A 19566-nucleotide genomic window follows, 5' to 3' on the forward strand; every position below is an offset into this window, starting at 1 on the left:
GCGCAGGCCCAGCGGCCATGGCTCACGGGCCCAGCCGCTCCGCGGCATATGGGATCCTCCCAGACCGGGGCACGAACCCGTATCCCCTGCATCGGCAGGCGGACTCTCAACCACTGCGCCACCAGGGAGGCCCTCTCCTGACTTTTTAAAGAAAGTGATTTCATGCAAGTTTAGGCAGCAAATGACACAGCCTCTAGTGAAGGTTATTTGGGCGATAATGATATTAGAAGTTGGGAGATGCTGCCTTTGCAAATGAAAAAAAAGAAAGGTCAGAACTGTATGAAAAAGTTTCGCCAAGGGAATGCTCATTGTCCTCCATGACCAAACACATTGTGTCTATAAATTCACCTAAGTGAAATTACATCTGTGGCACCAAAAACCAACCCTGAAGCCAAATTGAGACAGAAGAGAACAAGCAAGGACTTAACAGTGCATTTCTCTGGGAGTATATTGGAAAAACAAAGGGCTGCAACAGATGGCCTCAGCCCACCAGTCCTCAGGAAAACTACACCAATTCCATTCCCAAAGAAACGTTATACTATTTCTCCAAGAGAGGGGTGCAGAAGTCGGGACACCTCCCTTACCTCCAAACCAGGGGGCTCCAAAGAGAGAAAACTGGGATGCCCTAAAGGGAGGTAGTGTGGTGTAGTGGTTTAAGAATCCTCTGAAGTTGGAATCCCAGCTATTCCATTTGCCATTGTAACCGAAGGAAAATTTCTTAAACCCCTCTGTCCCTTAGTTTCCTCATCTGTAAAAAGGGGGTGATTATAATATTTGCTCATTTGAATTAAATGAGATTTGGATTAATGAGACGCTTGACATATAGTGAATAAATGTTAGCCAAGTGATGATAGTAATGATGATGATGATGTGATGATATGACATACATTGTTATTTGTGCCCCTCCCCCAAAGGAGAGAGATTCATGAAGGAGCATTTTGGTGCATGGAAAACCATCAGACTTGAACAACTTAGAAAGGAAGGTTTCTATGACTGATTTTCGAATTCTTTTTTCTAGAACACTGCTTTGAATTTTCATTTATAGCTTATTTTAAAATTCTAACAATCTACACTGATCCACTAAGTAAAATTGAGAAGGAATCTAGGGAAGATCTGAGTTAGGCTTCACAGCAATTTTAAAGACCGACTAAACGGACAATCATGGTATAACAAAATAAACAGTAATGATTTTTAAGAGCCTAAAGTTTAGCCTTTTAACAATTTTCCTTTCAAAACGATGTGAGCTTTAGAAGTTGCTGGAGTATTGTAAGCTCATTATTTAATCTATGATACTCTTTGGAAAGAATGCAGTCCATGGAAAAAATACTTGAATTTTGATCACAGGTTATTTTCCCCAACGTGAAAGAGTACTGTGCTTCCAAAAATCCATCCATACCAGCTCAAAGTTTCCTAAAGGCAGGAAACATTTCTTTTATCCCACATAAAATCACAACATACCTAATACAAAATTTTACACACTCAGTGAAAGTTTTTGTTTGACTTTTTCAGAAACACATAGGTGGGAGTCTCCTGGTCAGATCATAGAGTGTCGTTCAGTAGAGACGTTTCTTTTAAATCCATTTCTTCCTTCCACCCCCACCAAAACTGAATAGTAAAGAATTCAGGTTGAGTTAACTTGCAAAATTGTAAAACCTACTTTAATTACATTTGGTTATTCGTTGTTATTCCCTAAAATATCTAGTATACCTCTTGTGTTGAGTATGCCCATTGCAAAAATAGCTCTGATGAATTTTTTGGGTTTCATATCTCACGGCTTCTGCCTCCAAATCTAGAAATTTCTCCTTTCTACAAAAAGCACAGTCATTTGGTGCCTACTCTCACTTTACAAACTAGTTGACCATGATATAGAAAAATAATTTTTTTAAATTAATTAATTAATTTATTTATTTTGGGCTGTGCTGGGTCTTCGTTTCTGTGCGAGGGCTTTCTCCAGTTGTGGCAAGCGGGGGCCACTCTTCATCGCGGTGTGCGGGCCTCTCACTATCGCAAGCTCTCTTGTTGCGGAGCACAGGCTCCAGACACGCAGGCTCAGTAGTTGTGGCTCATGGGCCTAGTTGCTCCGTGGCATGTGGAATCCTCCCAGACCAGGGCTCGAACCCATGTCCCCTGCATTAGCAGGCAGATTCTCAACCACTGCGCCACCAGGGAAGCCTCAGAAAAAGAATTTTTAACAGAAGGAAAGGAAATGTCCAGCACATTATAGGAAATAAACAATAGGAAAATCAGAGGCCCCTTATGAACATTTTCCTAATGCAAAATACAGGTCCCCAAGTAAAGACCTGCCACACTTGTCCTTCTTGCTGGCTGGAATGGTGGCTTCATCAAGCTTCCCAGCCATCTCCCCAGTGGGCAGGATCTCTTTCAGGAAAAACACTGCAACGGTGTTTGTAGTCCTGCCTTCTGCTGGGTCCTTTCTTGCTTGTATCTCCAAGAAGAGAATCATAGAGATGTAGAGATCGAAATTATTTTGGAGATTTAACAGATTAGAAAAAATGAAATCCAGAAAAAGAAAGTGATTTACTCAGTCTAAACATGTAACAAATAATAGGACTGGAGCCCTATCTAACGGTCTCCATTGTTTCTAAGCCCAACTATTGCTTTGAAGAACTCAGAATTCATAATTTCACAGAACTTTTTAGCTTTATACTATTGTTATTAGTAGAAGTGAAACTATATATGCAGAAGATAAATGTGCAGTGATTCAAGCATTGAGATGATATTTGCATAATATGTTGTGAATTTGTTACATATAACAAAAATAAACAAATTTACCAAAATTTAAAATGTTTATATATATTTTTAAAAGGTTTAACCACTGTGAAAATAGCTTCACCATCTTGAATAAGATGTATCTAAGTGTGTTATTATTAATTAATTTTACCAACATTTTTGAAACTTCACTGTTATCAGGTATAGTCCTAAGTTTAAAGACAGAAGAGAAAAAAATAACCCTTGTCCTAACTTGCCAACAAATTGGAGAGGCTGACATAAAACAGACAAGTACGATACTGTGTGATTCCATGTGGCAGATTTGGGAGCAAGTGCTTCTGTACGTCTGCATCCCAGGCTCAAGTGAGGACGAGGACAGGGCAGGGACCTCATGGAGAGCTTTATACATCGTACGAAAAGTTTGTATTTTACTAGAAAATAGTGATAAGGCATTGACAAATTATATGCTCTAAAATAATGCAACTCAAATTATACTCTAGAGCTAATGGATTTTTCCCTGCTTCTTAATACTGAACACCTTTGTAAAAACATCTGAGAGTAAAATGTGATGAATCACCAGACTCTAGTTCCAGCTGTAGAGCTGACAGAAATCTCAGTTTCCTCATCTGTAGGATGGGCATCAGTAGAGGATTGTTGTAGGAAGTACAGGAAGTCAGGCCTGTTAAGCACTTATTACAGTGTCTTGCATAAAACACTCAACAACTGTAAGCTGACATCATCTTCATCTTGATCATCATCATGATGAAAGACTGAAATGGAGAAAATGGATTAGAATGCTAAGGGTTAATTTTAACATCTAAGGTTAAGAGCAATTTTCTAATTCTGCTGAGTCTGTATTGCTAGAGTAATAAAGTCCCTTCTGAGAGGACTACTTTGTCAGAGGCATGGCTAGAAAAAGGCATCAGTTAGCAAAATGCATTGATCATATACTTGAGAGGAACTTTTCTGTTGATTTTGTTGTCCAAGAAAATATAAGAAAAGAAAACTGGAGTTTCAGCAGTTGAGAGCAGTATCTGTGGAGAGCTATGTGCTTGATTTGTTAGTTAAAAATGGAAGAAGAAAATATCAAGGTCTATTAGAGATTGGGGATAAAAATTAAGTTTTGTGTTACCTCCCTTTGTTGATTGGCAGGCCCTCAAAGACAGAGTATATTACGCTTTAAATTCACTAATAAATTGTAACTAATTGTTTATAAAGTATCTTTATACTGTACTGACTGAAAGTTATTTTGGGCTGTACTTCTGTTATCGGAATACTTTCTGTAATTGCGCCAAATTCAAAACTTGAAATATAGTTTCGGAATTTCAATTTGGTTAAATTAAAAATTAAGTAGGTCAGAATTAGATTTACCATCAGCATAATGCCATCTGTCTATTAAAAAGGACTATATTTCAATATTCTATAGAATAATAGGTTTACTTTCTGTGTTCTGTTTTGTTAGTGCTCCTATATCCCTCCCTGTAAGAGAGAAAATCAGAAGAACTTGGAAAGTGTCATGAATTGGCAACAGTACTGGAAAGATGAGATTGGTTCCCAGCCATTTACTTGCTATTTTAATCAATTTCAAAGGTAAGCCAATATTTACATGTGCATATTAAAGTTGTTTGTAGCCTCTGTAGTTTATTATATTAGTAAATCATAGAGTGGGCTCATTTGGCAAAATATACAACGTGGAGATAGTCTCAACTCTTTCTAGCATGTAGTTAGGGAAGCCCCTTCTAATTCTACAGGTTGGGCGGCATGTAAAGAATCTGCCAGCCAAAAAAAAGAGAGAACCTGTATCATAGAGTTTACCCTCTGGATACACTAAGAAAGTGCCTTTAGGTAAGAACATTGTATACTAGGAATGTTCCCTGAGAATTATAGATTAATGCACACAAACTGAACAATGTGCAGATTTATCAGCATTTTGGGCTACATCAAATCTTATCTTTCTTTTTCCTTTCTGTTCTGACCAAGTATCCATAAAATGAGTTCACACCATTATAACTTTACTTGTCTTAGAGTGAACTCAAGTCATGCCATATAGCAATGAATACTTCAGTTCCCAACCAGATTAACCATAGTAATTTGTTCATCAAACATTTATTGCGTATTGAGCATTCTCAACTCCTTGCTGTACATCTCCACTTGGGTGTTCCAAAGTTAGGTCAGACTTTCTCTTCCTCCCATAGTTCCCTCTCTTAGTGAATGGCACTATCGTCCCCTCGTTTGCAGAGTCCAGAAACTTTGAGTAATTCTTAACTCATTTTCTCCTTTACACTCTATAACCTGTATTCACCATCCTGTTGATTTTACCCCTATATTAACTCTTCTCTGCCTTCCCTCTGCCACTGTTTTAGTTCAGATTCATATTATTTCTCAGCCCTATTAACACAATAGTCTTCTAACCAGTCCTCTACCTCTGCCCTGCACCCCCCTCCAAGACATTCTCCACGTTGCTGCCAAGGCGATCTTTCTAAAACATGAGTCTGATCAGGTTACTCCTCATAGTTTTCAGAGTAAAGTCCAAACATCTTGGCATGGCCTACGTATCAGGTATCTGTTGTTGTGTAACAAGCCACCCCAAATTTAGTGGCCTACTGCGACGGTGATTTATTATTTCTTAGATCCTGTGGGTTGGCTGGGAAGTTCATCTGCTGGTTCTTCACATGATGGCTGGACTAGCTGCATGGTCCACTGTGGCATGGACCCTCCCTCACATGCCCAGCACTTGGTGCTGGCTCAGCTGAGGCACCTCCGTTCTCCACCTGGCCTCTCATCTGCCAGCAGGCTAGATTGCCTTCCTTCCAATATGGCAGCCTCAGGACAGCGTTTAAAGAGAGCCAGGCCTTGGCTCTGGAACTCACGTCACATCCCTTTTGACATGTTCTATTGGTCGAAGCAAGTCATGAAGCCAGCCAGATTCATGGGGTTTTGAAATAGACTTCTGCTTTTTGATAGAAGAAGTGGCAACGGTTTTGTGGCCATATTTAATCTAGTTCACAGCATACAGGCCTCCTCAAGTTCTTGCCCCAGACTCCCTCCTCTCCAGCTTCATCTCCATACTCATATTATTTGCGGTAGCCATTCTGAACTATAGGGAACTATCCATCCCTATTTATTTGCTTCTGCTTCTTGACTGCCTTGCTGAAGACTCTCCTCTGATTATCACCTTCTCTGGACTGCTTTCCTTGATCTTCAAGTTTGGTTTACTTGTATATCAGTTAGGATACCATCTGCTGCAAGTCAACAGAAAACTGACTCAAAATAGCATAAACAATTAGGAAATTTATTACTTCACACATCCAAAAATGCACAGGTGGACTGATAGTAGGGTAGTTTGATACAATGAGTTGACAGTGTCATCAAGAATGCTGCTCCTTTCTAGATCTCAGTTTTACCTCCTGGTGGCTCCCCTCATGGATACAGTATGGTTGCTGTGGTTCCAGATGTCACAGCCAGGCACAGCATTGTCCAAAGGCAGAAAGAAACCTATCTCTCCAGTATATTTTTCTTAAGATTAGGAAACCATTTCCCAGCTTCCCACAGCCAGCCTCCCCTCAGGTGTCCTTGCCTACACCTAAACCAGTCACAAGAAAGAGCAATTAGAATCTACCTCTGAGATGGGGATAAGGCAATGTCTCCTAAATCATGTGAAGGAAGGTTGTACAGAAGGGGGCAGAATTTGTGGAACAACCAAAAGTGCCAGCTATAAGGTATATCTCCCATGTTGTGTATAGAGCTCTTTCTCAGAGGTTTGCAACCCTCACTATCGTAACTATACCAGAAGAGCTTTTCAAAAAACGCATCACAGACCAATTAAATTAGAATTTTTGGTGGTTGAACCTAGGCATTATCGTTCTTTTAAATTGATTAAAAAATTGATTCCAGGGATTCTAATATATGACCAGGATCGAGAGCCACTGCTCTATCCTCTCACCTGTCACCCTCTACTGGAATTGTTTGTATGCCCATCTTCCCAACCAGACTGTCTACTGGTTAATGGTGTGGGCTATATCTTCTTTGGCTTTGGATCCCTAGCACTTCGCACAGTGCCTGGTTCTCAGTTTAAAAATGTTTGGTGAATGAATGTATCAATGAATGCAATGTGTCAGAATAATAAGGCAGGTTCTTTGCTTCCAAGGAATTAGACTTTATTGGGGGAAACCGATGTTTATGCAAATATAAGTATGACTTCATCAGCTAGAGATGAAAGGGAGGAAGACCTTGAAGATAGGGTGGCTGCGATAAAGAAACCAAGCTTGACAATGTAAGGTAAGTTAGGTAATAGTTTATATAATAAGGAGTGGTGAATCTGTAAGCTGGAAAGGTAGCTTGGGGTTAGATTTCTAAAGGGTCAAAAATGCCAAACTAAGGAGATGGTCTTTGTCATATGGGCAATGAAAATTTGTGAAAAGTTTTTTTTTTTTTGAATCAAAGACTGACATGAGTAGATCTCTGATTTAGAAAGTAATTGATGTGAGAGTTTAATGTGTATTGGAGAGGAGAGATGGGTTAAAGGCAGGAGCTCCAGCTCAGAGACGGGAGGAAGTAAGGAGAGTACTGAGTGAAAAACATAACATTTTTGAGTGGCTACCATGGGCCAACCATTGTGAATAACATTTTGGTTAGATCACCAAATTTCTTATAATAGTTCTAAATTCTGGCCCCACTTGACAAGTGAGAAAACTGAGTCTTAAAGACTCCATCTGAAGTCTTTAAGTGAAAAAACCCAGAATCCAGCTAGTCTGATTCCCAAAGCTCCTTCTATTAACCATCTTCTTGTCCCGTTAAAGCAGTTTGAGGGCCTAGACGAGAGTAGAGGTAATGGAAGTAGCTCACAGAGGGGTACATCAGAAAGACATTTGGAATTACAATCACCAGAACTTGATGACCACGTGATGAGGAAAAGGCAGGTACCACATTTGACTGAGCATGAGGAGAGTCTAGCTCCGACTGTTGAATTTGGGGGTCTCGTAAGATATCCAAAAGAAAGAGGTAGAAGTACAGACTTTTAGTTCAGGAGCAAGAGGTCAGGGTCAGTGTTATACGAGTCTGGGAATCACTGGCACACAAGCTGGAGCTGAAGCAAGGAGAAAGAGTGCATACTGGAGTGAGGGGAGAAATGCTGACAGAATCGTGGGATCCTCTGTGTTGACGGTATGAGGGGAAGAGATGGAGAAAGAGTGGCCAGATGTGGAGAGGAAAGTGAAAAGACTTGGAAGGGGGAATGTTTTAAGGGGAAAGGGGTAATCAAGACAGACTACTGGGAAGTCATCAGCTGTGGCAATTAGGAGCGTGTGAGTGATCTTTGTGAACACGGTTTAGGTACTGTCTTAAAGCACAGGGTTTGAAATCATTTTGTATTAGCCTGAGGTGAGACTGTGAAGGCTTTACAAAGTGCAGACTCCTTTTTCAAGAAGTTTGCCATGACTGGAAAAAGACTTTGGGGGAGGAGATGAGTAACTGAGAGGGAAACAGGAATGGATACAGAGAAATGAGACAGGTATGGACTAAAACTGCTGAGGAAGAAGGAAACACTGACTACAGATGGTAAATAAGGCAAAAAGGGAACACGCCCTGAAGAAAACAAGATAAGATGAAATAAAAAGGCTAAGTGAGGATATGTTTTTCTGTGAGGTGGGAACACAGCAACAGGAAATAGGCACCAGCAGTCAAGACAGTTTGATACTGAACCCACCACTGTCTGAACCAGGTGAGCCTTTAAGCTTCCAAGTGCTGGACCAGAAGCTGGTTTCCGAGCATCCGTGACCTTAGCTTGCAGGGGGAAGCAGACAGAAGCCCCCTCCCATGGGCTGTCCTGCCCAGCTGCTGGTCATCTTCTTAACTTCCCCTCACTCCCCACTCAGGCACCGAGTTTTCTAAAGGCTAGCAACCCCATTTGGCCTCCTGTTAGGGCGTGAACTCTGACTACCTTCAGAGCCCAACCAAGCAGGACCATTCCCTGGAATACTGAGAACTCTCTGAAAAGAGCTCACCCTGCATGATGTATCAATTGTATTAACTTTAGTAGCAGTACATTTAAGCCCCCCATTCCTCCTTCAGAACGGATACCCATTCCTTATCCATCATCTGGCAGTCCCATTTTCAGACTGTCGGGGTGTAGATAGAAGTGAGGGTGGTCTGTCACAACTCAGAAGCACTCAAGACATAATTTTTTTTTGGCGATACACCGGCCTCTCACTGTTGTGGCCTCTCCCGTTGCGGAGCACAGGCTCCGGACGCACAGGCTCAGCGGCCATGGCTCACGGGCCCAGCCACTCCGCGGCGTGTGGGATCTTCCCGGACCGGGGCACGAACCCGTGTCCCCCGCATTGGCAGGCGGACTCTCAACCACTGCACCATCAGGGAAGCCCAAGACATAATTTTTAAGTGACTTTGGGAAAACAGAACTTTGGAGTTTTGGCTCTTTTACTGTGACATTTGCAAGAGGAAACAAGAATGCTGGTTGTAGGTGTGAAAAATGGCAGCTCCTTGGTGCTCTCTACTCTTAGTACACTTTTTACTACTGCTAAATATGAAATAAAAATAGACTTACTGTAGAGACTCCCAGATGCTCTTGATCAGATGAACTTTATATTTAAAGTAACCTTTAGATTTCACTCAAATTCGGGAAATTAGGGAGAAGAGGTACCAAGAAGTTTCCATTTTCAAGAAAAGGGTGTTATTTTAAAAATCTAAGACAAAGATGATTGAAGTCTTAGCTTTCCATTGTTGAAGCCTTATTTAGGTGAGATATACTCAGGAATAGAATCTGCGGTGGCCAGAGCAGCCACCAGCAGCCATGCCTGCTACAGCAGGACAGTCCCCATGCAGTCGCTCCCTCCTTCTGCACCCAAGAAGGACAAGGAGCACCAAGGAGGTGCTGCTGGGTGACCTCACACCCAGGGCTCAGTGGAAGCTGTCCCAGGCTGCCTCTATTCGTGATCTTCCTCTACAACCTTTCGGCTCATTCTCTCCTTCAACCTCAAGGCTCACAATCTCCATACAATGTGTAGATTTTTATTTTACACTTTTTTCTAAGGTCACACTTTAGGTAAGGTCACACTTACCCTCCCTATACCATTTTTTTCTCTTCTTAGCCTTTTCTTGGCTTATCCTTTCTCAGCAAAACCTGAGTGATGCCCCCTTACCAAGTTGTTTTTTTTTTTTTTTTTTTGCGGTACGCGGGCTTCTCACTGCTGCGGCCTCTCCTGCTGCAGAGCACAGGCTCTAGCCGCGCAGGCTCAGCGGCCATGGCTCACGGGCCCAGCCGCTCCGCGGTACGCGGGACCCTCCCGGACCGGGGCACGAACCCTTGTGCCCCGCATCGGCAGGCGGACTCCCAACCACTGCGCCACCAGGGAAACCCACCAAGTTTGTTTTGAAAGCCCCATTCCATTGCTAGAAAGTGTCTCTGTAGTCTCAGTCTGTCTATACAGTTCTCCTCCCTCATCTTTGCCTTCACCAGCTTCCCCTCGAAGAGGGCGTGTCCCTGGAAAATGGTTACTCATTCCTTAATTCCCTTTGGATCCAAGGACAAGGAAGAGTGATCGGTCTTTATTTTTTGAACTTTTCCTCTTATGGAGAGCATCGTGTTTTTCTATACAGATCTGCTTTTTAATACTTTATTTTATTGTCCTGAGTGGATAATAGTTCACAGAGGGCACAGAGCAGGCTTACACACACACACACACACCCCGTCAAATGAACCAATCCAGTCACACCACCTGTGAGGTCTTGAATTCATTCCCTTGGTTGAGGCCCTCACTGTTTCTCATCTAGATAGTTGAAGTGACCCTCAACTGGTCTTTTAGGCTTGGCCTTTCTCTCATCCATCACCTATACTACACTAGGTTCCGTTGTACTTTATTTAAGCCTGTATTTGATTTTGTCACAATCCTTGATTACGTTTTTCTGCCTTCTTATTGTTCATTGGATAAAGACTATGCCCTTCCAATTCTAGGTGCAACTTCTGCTGTTTAATCATGTGTCCATCAGGTGAAAAAAAAGAAACAAACCAGACGTGATCCATGCCTTTATGGAGCTTACAGTCTGTCGTAATACCATTACACAGATAATTACAAAGTGGGGTAAATGCTATGAAGGAAAAGCCAGCGGTGCTGCTATGAGATATTATAACAAGGTGGGGAATTTTGAAGGCCTGTATGAGTAAATCATAATTAGTTAGAGACCAGAAGATGGTCAAGAGTTAGCTAGGTGAAAAGTGAGGGGAACAGTATTTCAGAATGAGACACCACCATGTGCAAAGGTTCTGAGGCAAGAAAGAGGTTGGTGAGTTTTAGGAACTGAAAGGCCCATGTGACAGAGGAGCTGTAAGAGAGAAGGAGAGTGGTAAGTGTTGACTCTGGAGAGAGTAGGCAGGGTTTACATATCTCTTAAACTCAGTGAGCAGCCAGTGATGGGGAGTGGTGACATGGCCTGATTTAAATGTTTTCAGTTTTCTATCAGCTGCTCCAGTCACCTCAGATTACTCTGTGTTTCTCATGCACATCCACGCCTTTGCCCTGTCTCCTCTTCCTTCACCTTTTCCCACTTCTAGGAATTAGCACACTATGGTGGTTCTAGAAGGAATGCTGAAACTAGCCACTTCCTAGCATGGGTAGTCTTGGGTATGTTACTCTGACCTACCTGTGCCTCCATTCCCTTTGTAGAGGGAGAAATAATAAGGTTATTGTGAGGTTATCAATGAGATGACATGTGCCTACCCATACTAATTCCTATAAAAGTTTTTGCTATTATTATTTTTATTACTCTTTTTTTAACATCTTTATTGGAGTATAATTGCTGTACATTGTTGTGTTAGTTTCTACTGTATAACAAAGTGAATCAGCTATACACATATATATATCCCCATATATCTTCCCTCTTGCATCTCCCTCCCACCCTCCCTATCCCACCCCTCTAGGTAGTCACAAAGCACCAATCTGATCTCCCTGTGCTATGCAGCTACTTCCCATTAGCTATCTATTTTACATTTGGTAGTATATATATGTCCATGCCACTCTCTCACTTCGTCCCAGCGTACCCTTCCCCTCCCCCTGTCCTTAAGTCCATTCTCTACGTCTGCGTCTTTATTTCTGTCCTACCCCTAGGTTCATCAAACCATTTTTTCTTTTTTTTTTCTTAATTTCATATATATGTGTTAGCATACTGTATTTGTTTTTCTCTTTCTGACTTACTTCACTCTGTATGACAGACTCTATGTCCATCCACCTCACTACAAATAACTCAATTTCGTTTCTTTTTATGGCTGAGTAATATCCCATTGTATATATGTGCCACATCTTCTTTATCCATTCATCTGTCAGTGGACACTTAGGTTGCTTCCATGTCCTGGCTATTGTCAATAATGCTGCAATGAACATTGTGGTACATGTCTCTTTTTGAATTATGGTTTTCTCAGGGTATATGCCCAGTAGTGGGATTGCTGGGTCATATGGTAGTTCTGTTTTTAGTTTTTTAAGGAACCTCCATACTGCTCTCCATAGTGGCTGTATCAATTTACATTCCCACCAACAGTGTAGGAGGGTTCCTTTTTCTCCACACCCTCTCCAGCATTTATTGTTTGTAGATTTTTTGATGATGGCCATTCTGAACGGTGTGAGGTGATACCTCATTGTAGTTTTGATTTGCAATTCTCTAATGATTAATGATGTTGGGCATCCTTTCATGTGTTTGTTGGCAATCTGTATTTCTTCTTTGGAGAAATGTCTATATAGGTGTTCTACCCATTTTTGGATTGGGTTGTTTGTTTTCTTGATATTGAGCTGCTTGAGTGGCTTGTATATTTTGGAGATTAATCCTTTGTCAGTTGCTCCTTTTGCAAATATTTCCTCCCATTCTAAGGGTTGTCTTTTTGCCTTATGTTTTCCTTTGCTGTGCAAAAGCTTTTAAGTTTCATTGGGTCCCCTTTGTTTATTTTTGTTTTTATTTCCATTTCTCTAGGAGATGGGTCAAAAAGGATCTTGCTGTGATTTATGTCATAGAGTGTTCTGCCTATGTTTTCCTCTAAGAGTTTTATAGTGTCTGGCCTTACATTTAGGTCTTTAATCCATTTTGAGTTTATTTTTGTGTATGGTGTTAGGGAGTGTTCTAATTTCATTCTTTTCCACGTAGCTGTCCCGTTTTCCCAGCACCACTTATTGAAGAGGTTGTCTTTTCTCCATTGTATATTCTTGCCTCCTTTATCAAAGATAGGGTGACCATATGTGCATGGGTTTATCTCTGGGCTTTCTATCCTGTTCCATTAATCTGTATTTCTGTTTTTCTGCCAATACCATACTGTTTGGATTCCTGTACTTTTGTAGTATAGTCTGAAATCAGGGAGCCTGATTCCTCCAGCTCCGTTTTTCTTTCTCAAGATTGCCTTGGCTATTTGGGGTCTTTTGTGTTTCCATACAAATTGTGAAATTTTTTGTCCTAGTTCTGAGAAAAATGCCAGTGGTGGTTTGATAGGGATTGCACGGAATCTGCAGATTGCTTTCGGTAGTATAGTCATTTTCACAATCTTGATTCTTCCAATCCAAGAACATGGTATATCTCTCCATCTGTTTGTATCATCTTTAATTTCTTTCATCAAGGTCTTATAGTTTTCTGCATGCAGGTCTTTTGTCTCCTTAGGTAGGTTTATTCCTAGATATTTTATTCTTTTTATTGCAATGGTAAATGGGAGTGTTTCCTTAATTTCTGTTTCAGATTTTTCATCATTAGTGTATAGGAATGCAAGAGATTTCTGTGCATTAATTTTGTATCCTGCTACTTTACCAAATTCATTGATTAGCTCTAGTAGTTTTCTGGTAGCATCTTTAGGATTCTCTATGGATAGTATCATGTCACCTGCAAACAGTGACAGTTTTACTTCTTCTTTTCCAATTTGTATTCCTATTATTTCTTTTTCTTCTCTGATTGCTGTGGCTAAAGCTTCCAAAACTATGTTGAATAATAAGGGTGAGTGTGGGCAACTTGGTCTTGTTCCTGATCTTAGTGGAAATGGTTTCAGTTTTTCACCATTGAGATTGATGTTGGCTGTGGGTTTGTCATATATGGCCTTTATTATGTTGAGGTAAGTTCCCTCTATGCCTACTTTCTGGAGAGTTTTCTATCATAAATGGGTGTTGAATTTTGTCAAAAGCTTTTTCTGCATCTATTGAGATGATCATATGGTTTTTATCCTTCAATTTGTTAATGTGGTGTATCACATTGATTGATTTGCATATATTGAAAACTCCTTGCATTCCTGGGATAAACCCCACTTGATCATGGGGTATGATCCTTTTAATGTGCTGTTGGATTCTGTTTGCTAGTATTTTGTTGAGGATTTTTGCATCTATGTTCATCAGTGATATTGGCCTGTAGTTTTCTTTCTTTGTGACATCCTTGTCTGGTTTTGGTATCAAGGTGATGGTGGCCTCGTAGAATGAGTTTGGGAGTGTTCCTCCCTCTGCTATATTTTGGAAGAGTTTGAGAAGGATAGGTGTTAGCTCTTCTCTAAATGTTTGATAGAATTTGCCTGTTAAGCCATCTGGTCCTGGGCTTTTGTTTGTTGTAAGATTTTTCATCACAGTTTCAATTCCAGTGCTTGTGATTGGTCTGTTCATATTTTCTATTTCTTCCTGATTCAGTCTTGGCAGGTTGTGCATTTCTAAGAATTTGTCCATTTCTTCCAGGTTGTCCATTTTATTGGCATAGAGTTGCTTGTAGTAATCTCTCATGATCTTTTGTATTTCTGCAGTGTCAGTTGTTTTTTCTCCTTTTTCATTTCTAATTCTATTGATTTGAGTCTTCTCCCTTTTTTCTTGATGAGTCTGGCTAATGGTTTATCAATTTTTTTATCTTCTCAAAGATCCAGCTTTTAGTTTTATTGATCTTTGCTATCGTTTCCTTCATTTCTTTTTCATTTATTTCTTATCTTTATGATTTCTTTCCTTCTGCTAACTTTGGGGTTTTTTGTTCTTCTTTCTCTTATTGCTTTAGGTGTAATGTTAGGTTGTTTATTTGAGATGTTTCTTGCTTCTTGAGGTAGGATTGTATTGCTATAAACTTCCCTCTTAGAGCTGCTTTTGCTGCATCCCATAGGTTTTGGGTCATCGTGTTTTCATTGTCATTTGTTTCCAGGTATTTTTTGATTTCCTCTTTGATTTCTTCAGTGACCTCTTGGTTATTTAGTAGTGTATTGTTTAGCCTCCATGTGTTTGTATTTTTTACAGTTTTTTTTTCCTGTAATTGATATCTAGTCTCATAGCATTGTGGTCGGAAAAGATACTTGATATGATTTCAATTTTCTTAAATTTACCAAGGCTTGATTTGTGACCCCAGATATGATCTATCCTGGAGAATGTTCCATGAGCACTTGAGAAGAAAGTGTATTCTGTTGATTTTGGATGGAATGTCCTATAAATATCAATTAAATCCATCTTGTTTAATGTGTCATTTAAAGCTTGTGTTTCCTTATTTACTTTCATTTTGGTTGATCTATACATTGGTGAAAGTGGGGTGTTAAAGTCCCCTACTATGATTGTGGTACTGTCGATTTCCCCTTTTATGGCTGTTAACATTTGCCTTATGTATTGAGGTGCTCGTCTGTTGGGTGCATAAGTATTTACAATTGTTATATCTTCTTCTTGGATTGATCCCTTGATCATTATGTAGTGGCCTTCTTTGTCTCTTGTAATAGTCTTTATTTTAAAGTCTATTTTGTCTGATATGAGAATTACTACTCCAGCTTTCTTTTGATTTCCATTTGCATGGAATATCTTTTCCATCCCCTCACTTTCAGTCTGTATGTGTCCCTAGGTCTGAAGTGGGTCTCTTGTAGACAGCATATACACGGGTCTTGTTTATATGTCCGTTCAGGCAGTCTACGTCTTTTGGTTGGAGCATTTAATCCATTTACATTTAAGGTAATTATCAACTTGTATGTTCCTATTACCATTTTCTTAATTGTTTTGGGTTTGTTATTGTAGGTCTTTTCCTTCTCTTGTGTTTCCTGCCTAGAGAAGTTCCTTTAGCATTTGTTGTAAAGCTGGTTTGCTTGTGCTGAATTCTCTTAGCTTTTGCTTGTCTGTAAAGGTTTTAATTTCTCCGTCAAATCTGAATGAGATCCTTGCTGGGTAGAGTAATCTTGGTTGTAGGTTTTTCCCTTTCATCACTTTAAATATGTCCTGCCACTCCCTTCTGGCTTGCAGAGTTTCTGCTGAAAGATCAGCTGTTAACCTTATGAGGATTCCCTTGTATGTTATTTGTTGCTTTTCCCTTGCTACTTTCAATATTTTTTCTTTGTATTTAATTTTTGATAGTTTGAGTAATATGTGTCTTGACGTGTTTCTCCTTGGATTTATCCTGTATGGGACTCTGTGTGCTTCCTGGACTTTCCCCATGTTAGGGAAGTTTTCCACTATAATCTCTTCAAATATTTTCTTAGTCCCTTTCTTTTTCTCTTCTCCTTCTGGGACCCCTATAATTCGAATGTTGATGCATTTAATGTTGTCCCAGAGGCCTCTGAGACTGTCCTCAATTCCTTTCATTCTTTTTTCTTTATTCTGCTCTGTGGTAGTTATTTCCACAGTTTTATCTTCCAGGTCACTTATCCGTTCTTCTGTCTCAGTTATTCTGCTATTGATTCCTTCTAGAGAATTTTTAATTTCATCTGTTGTGTTGTTCATCATTGTATGTTTGCTCTTTAGTTCTTTTAGGTCCTTGTTAAACATTTCTTGTATTTTCTCCATTCTATTTCCAAGATTTTGGATCATCTTTACTATCATTACTCTGAATTCTTTTTCAGGTAGACTGCCTATTTCCTCTTCATTTGTTTGGCCTGGTGAGTTTTTACCTTGCTCCTTCATCTGCTATGTATTTTTCTGTCTTCTCATTTTGCTTAACTTACTGTGTTTGGGGTCTCCTTTTTGCAGGCTGCACGTTCATAGTTCCTGTTGTTTTTAGTGTCTGCCCCCAGTGGGTATGGTTGGTTCAGTGGGTTGTGTAGGCTTCCTGGTGGAGGGGACTGGTGCCTGTGTTGTGGTGGATGAGGCTGGATCTTGTCTTTCTGTTGGGCAGGACCATGTCCGGTGGTGTGTTTTGGAGTGTCTGTGAACTTATTATGATTTTTGGCAGCCTCTCTGCTAATGGGTGGGGTTGTGTTTCTGTCTTGCTACTTTTTTGGCATGGGGTGTCCAGCACTGGAGCTTGCTGGTCGTTGAGTGGATCTGGGTCTTAGCGTTGAGATGGAGATCTCTGGGAGAGCTCTTACTGATTGATATTACGTGGGGCCGGGAGGTCTCTGGTGGACCAGTGTCCTGAACTCGGCTCTCCCATCAGGCCAGAGCACCAAGACCCTGTCAGCCACACGGCCAGGTACATGGGGAATTTCTTGCCTTTTGGGAAGTCTGAGGTCTTCTGCCAGCATTCAGTAGGTGTTCTGTGGGAGTTTTTCCACGTGTAGATGTATTTCTGATGTATTTTCGGGGCAGAAGGTGATCTCCACATATTACTCCTCTGTCATCTTGAAGGTCCGCCTAGGAGTAATTTTAATAGTAAGACTTGTAAAGCATCAGTAGGTTGAACTCTTACCTGAAGATGAGCAAGAGGTCCTGATATCACAGCTTCTGATGTCAATGGAGATCCCTTCCATGTCTCCCTTGGTCTATTCCAAACCACATAGCTGGCAAGATGTCTTTCTGATTCAATTTCCCCTTGGTGAATGGATTATTTCACTGGAAAAAAATGAGTTGTTGTGATCCTGCTTGCCTGATGCCAGCAGAGGGTCTTGTTCAACGTGCCGCGTCCCCGGCTGCTGAGGAGGGAGGGATGGAGAAGTGCACCGGAGACACAGGTGGGCTCCACGCAGAGTGGTGGACTCTGGGCTCCAGGCTCCAGGATGGAGGCGGAGATGGGGGCAACAGCAGCACCTCCTCCACTCAGGCGTCTGCCTATTTTTATTAATATTTATAAGATTTGCCTCAAAGGCCACTGTGTAACCTTTTCTCACCTTTTCAGGTATAATCAGTCAGTTCCTCTTCTGAGCTCCTACAGGGCTAGGGTTGCTTTTTTCACACTGTTATAGAGTTGGTTGAATATGTATCTTTCTCCTTTTATAGATTATGAATTCCTTAATGCAGCAACTGTGTGGCAGTAGGCATCTGTGTTTACATCTACCACTTACTAACTGTGTGACCTAGGGGAAATTGTGGAACTTCTTGCTCTTGGTTTCCTCATCTATACAATGAGGATAATGTTATCTGTCTTAAGGGTTTTGTTTGTTTGTTTGTTTTGTTTTGGAAAGGATCATATCTGCACAAGAGTGAGTACTTAGTAAATGTATGTGCTTTTCTTTCCTTGCTCTGTAAATTTCTAACAACTGGGGTAGAAAAGCTAATCAGTGAATAGCCCTGTTATTCACTGATTGGAGGCTGAGTGAGTGAATAAATAATAGAGATTTGATTGATGAGTAAAGCAGTGGAACACACAAAAATAACAAAAAAGAATGGATTCTATTGTGAAATAAAATAAATACATTGTACTTCTGACATTGAACAGTTATATCCTAATTTTTAAGTTCCTTCAGATTATGTGGGTCCTATAGTATATATTTTCAACTTAAATTTGCCCTTAGCATTTTAGAGAAAGATGAACATAATGGCCCCAGCTAAAGTTGAGTAGAATGCTCTTTAGAACACCGTTTGAAAGCCATTAAAATAGAAGGTTAAAAGCAATCAATCAGAAAAAGAATGCTCACTTACTTAGGGCTTAGTTTTCGTATCTACAAAATTTGATAGATTGATAGATTAAATGATCTCTAAGAGTCCTCTAAGTTCTCAAGTTGTACGATTTTGTGATTCCCTGATTCTGAAGGCTTGTACAATTACAACAGCTTAAGATGCTAGATCACATCCTAATGGTGAGAGAGAAAGAAGATTAGCAAAGAACCAAATGGTTAACAGTCTGGAGCCATTTAGTGGAGGAGCAGACAGTCCTCCTACCTCAACAGTAACTGAGTTTCATAATGATGACACTGAGTCATCAAAAAAGTTAAATTTGGTTCAATATACTCTCCTTAAAAGGCAAGGAAATGTGTAATGCATTTTTAGAAAGATGTTACCAATTATATTTTAATATTTGTATTAGTTTTTATTCAACTTGAAAGGTTAAACTTCAATTATTTGGAAAATTCACTTATGTGAATACCTAGCTCCTCTCCTTGAAATAAACAATACTGTTTTAGGGGCTGCAAAAGCTTCCTGCCACAAATAGATTATCAGTCTTCTATCATGTGTTACCCTTTTCAGTGTCCTAGATTTCATCCATAACATTACCACCATTTCAGTCATTTACTCTTTCATTTATTCAACAAGCATATATTAATCACCTGTCTTATACCAAACAACAGTGATCAAAGATCAAAGATAATAAGACTTGGTTTCTGTCTTCAAGGAACTCACTGACTACTATGAAAGACCAACATGTACATAAACAATTAGAATGTAACTTAGTAAGTGCCATAATTACGCACACACACACACACACACACACACACACACACAGTATAGTGCCTGGACCTACTTGAATGGAGATAAGGAGTGGAGAGAGAAAAGCCTTCACAGAGAAAAGTTTGAGCTGTTGTTGTTGGTTTTTTGTTTTTTTTTTTTAATGAGTAGGAATTTCCCAGGTAGATGAAGGCTAGGAAAAGGGATTTCAGGGAAAATAAGGCATTAAGATTTGGAATGTTATAGGCAACTGAAAGAAATGTAAGGAGCTATGTATTCTTGGAGAGTGCATTTAGGGGAAAAGTGATAGATGAACCGGCAGAGGTTGAAT

At 40.3% G+C, this 19566-nt stretch overlaps 1 protein-coding gene across 1 annotated transcript in view; it reads left to right on the plus strand.

Moving 5' to 3' along the window:
* KCNMB4 (potassium calcium-activated channel subfamily M regulatory beta subunit 4) overlaps nucleotides 1-19566 on the plus strand; it is a 72118-nt gene that overhangs the window by 25511 nt on the left and 27041 nt on the right. Inside the window, exon 2 of the mRNA XM_082635453.1 lies at nucleotides 4193-4320. Within this exon, the coding sequence (XP_082491579.1) occupies nucleotides 4193-4320 (128 nt within the window). The remainder of the gene's footprint in view (nucleotides 1-4192; nucleotides 4321-19566) is intronic.

The sequence above is a fragment of the Mesoplodon mirus genome (genome assembly GCF_964341445.2).
Source record: "Mesoplodon mirus genome assembly, chromosome: 11".
Classification (NCBI taxonomy): domain Eukaryota; kingdom Metazoa; phylum Chordata; class Mammalia; order Artiodactyla; family Ziphiidae; genus Mesoplodon; species Mesoplodon mirus.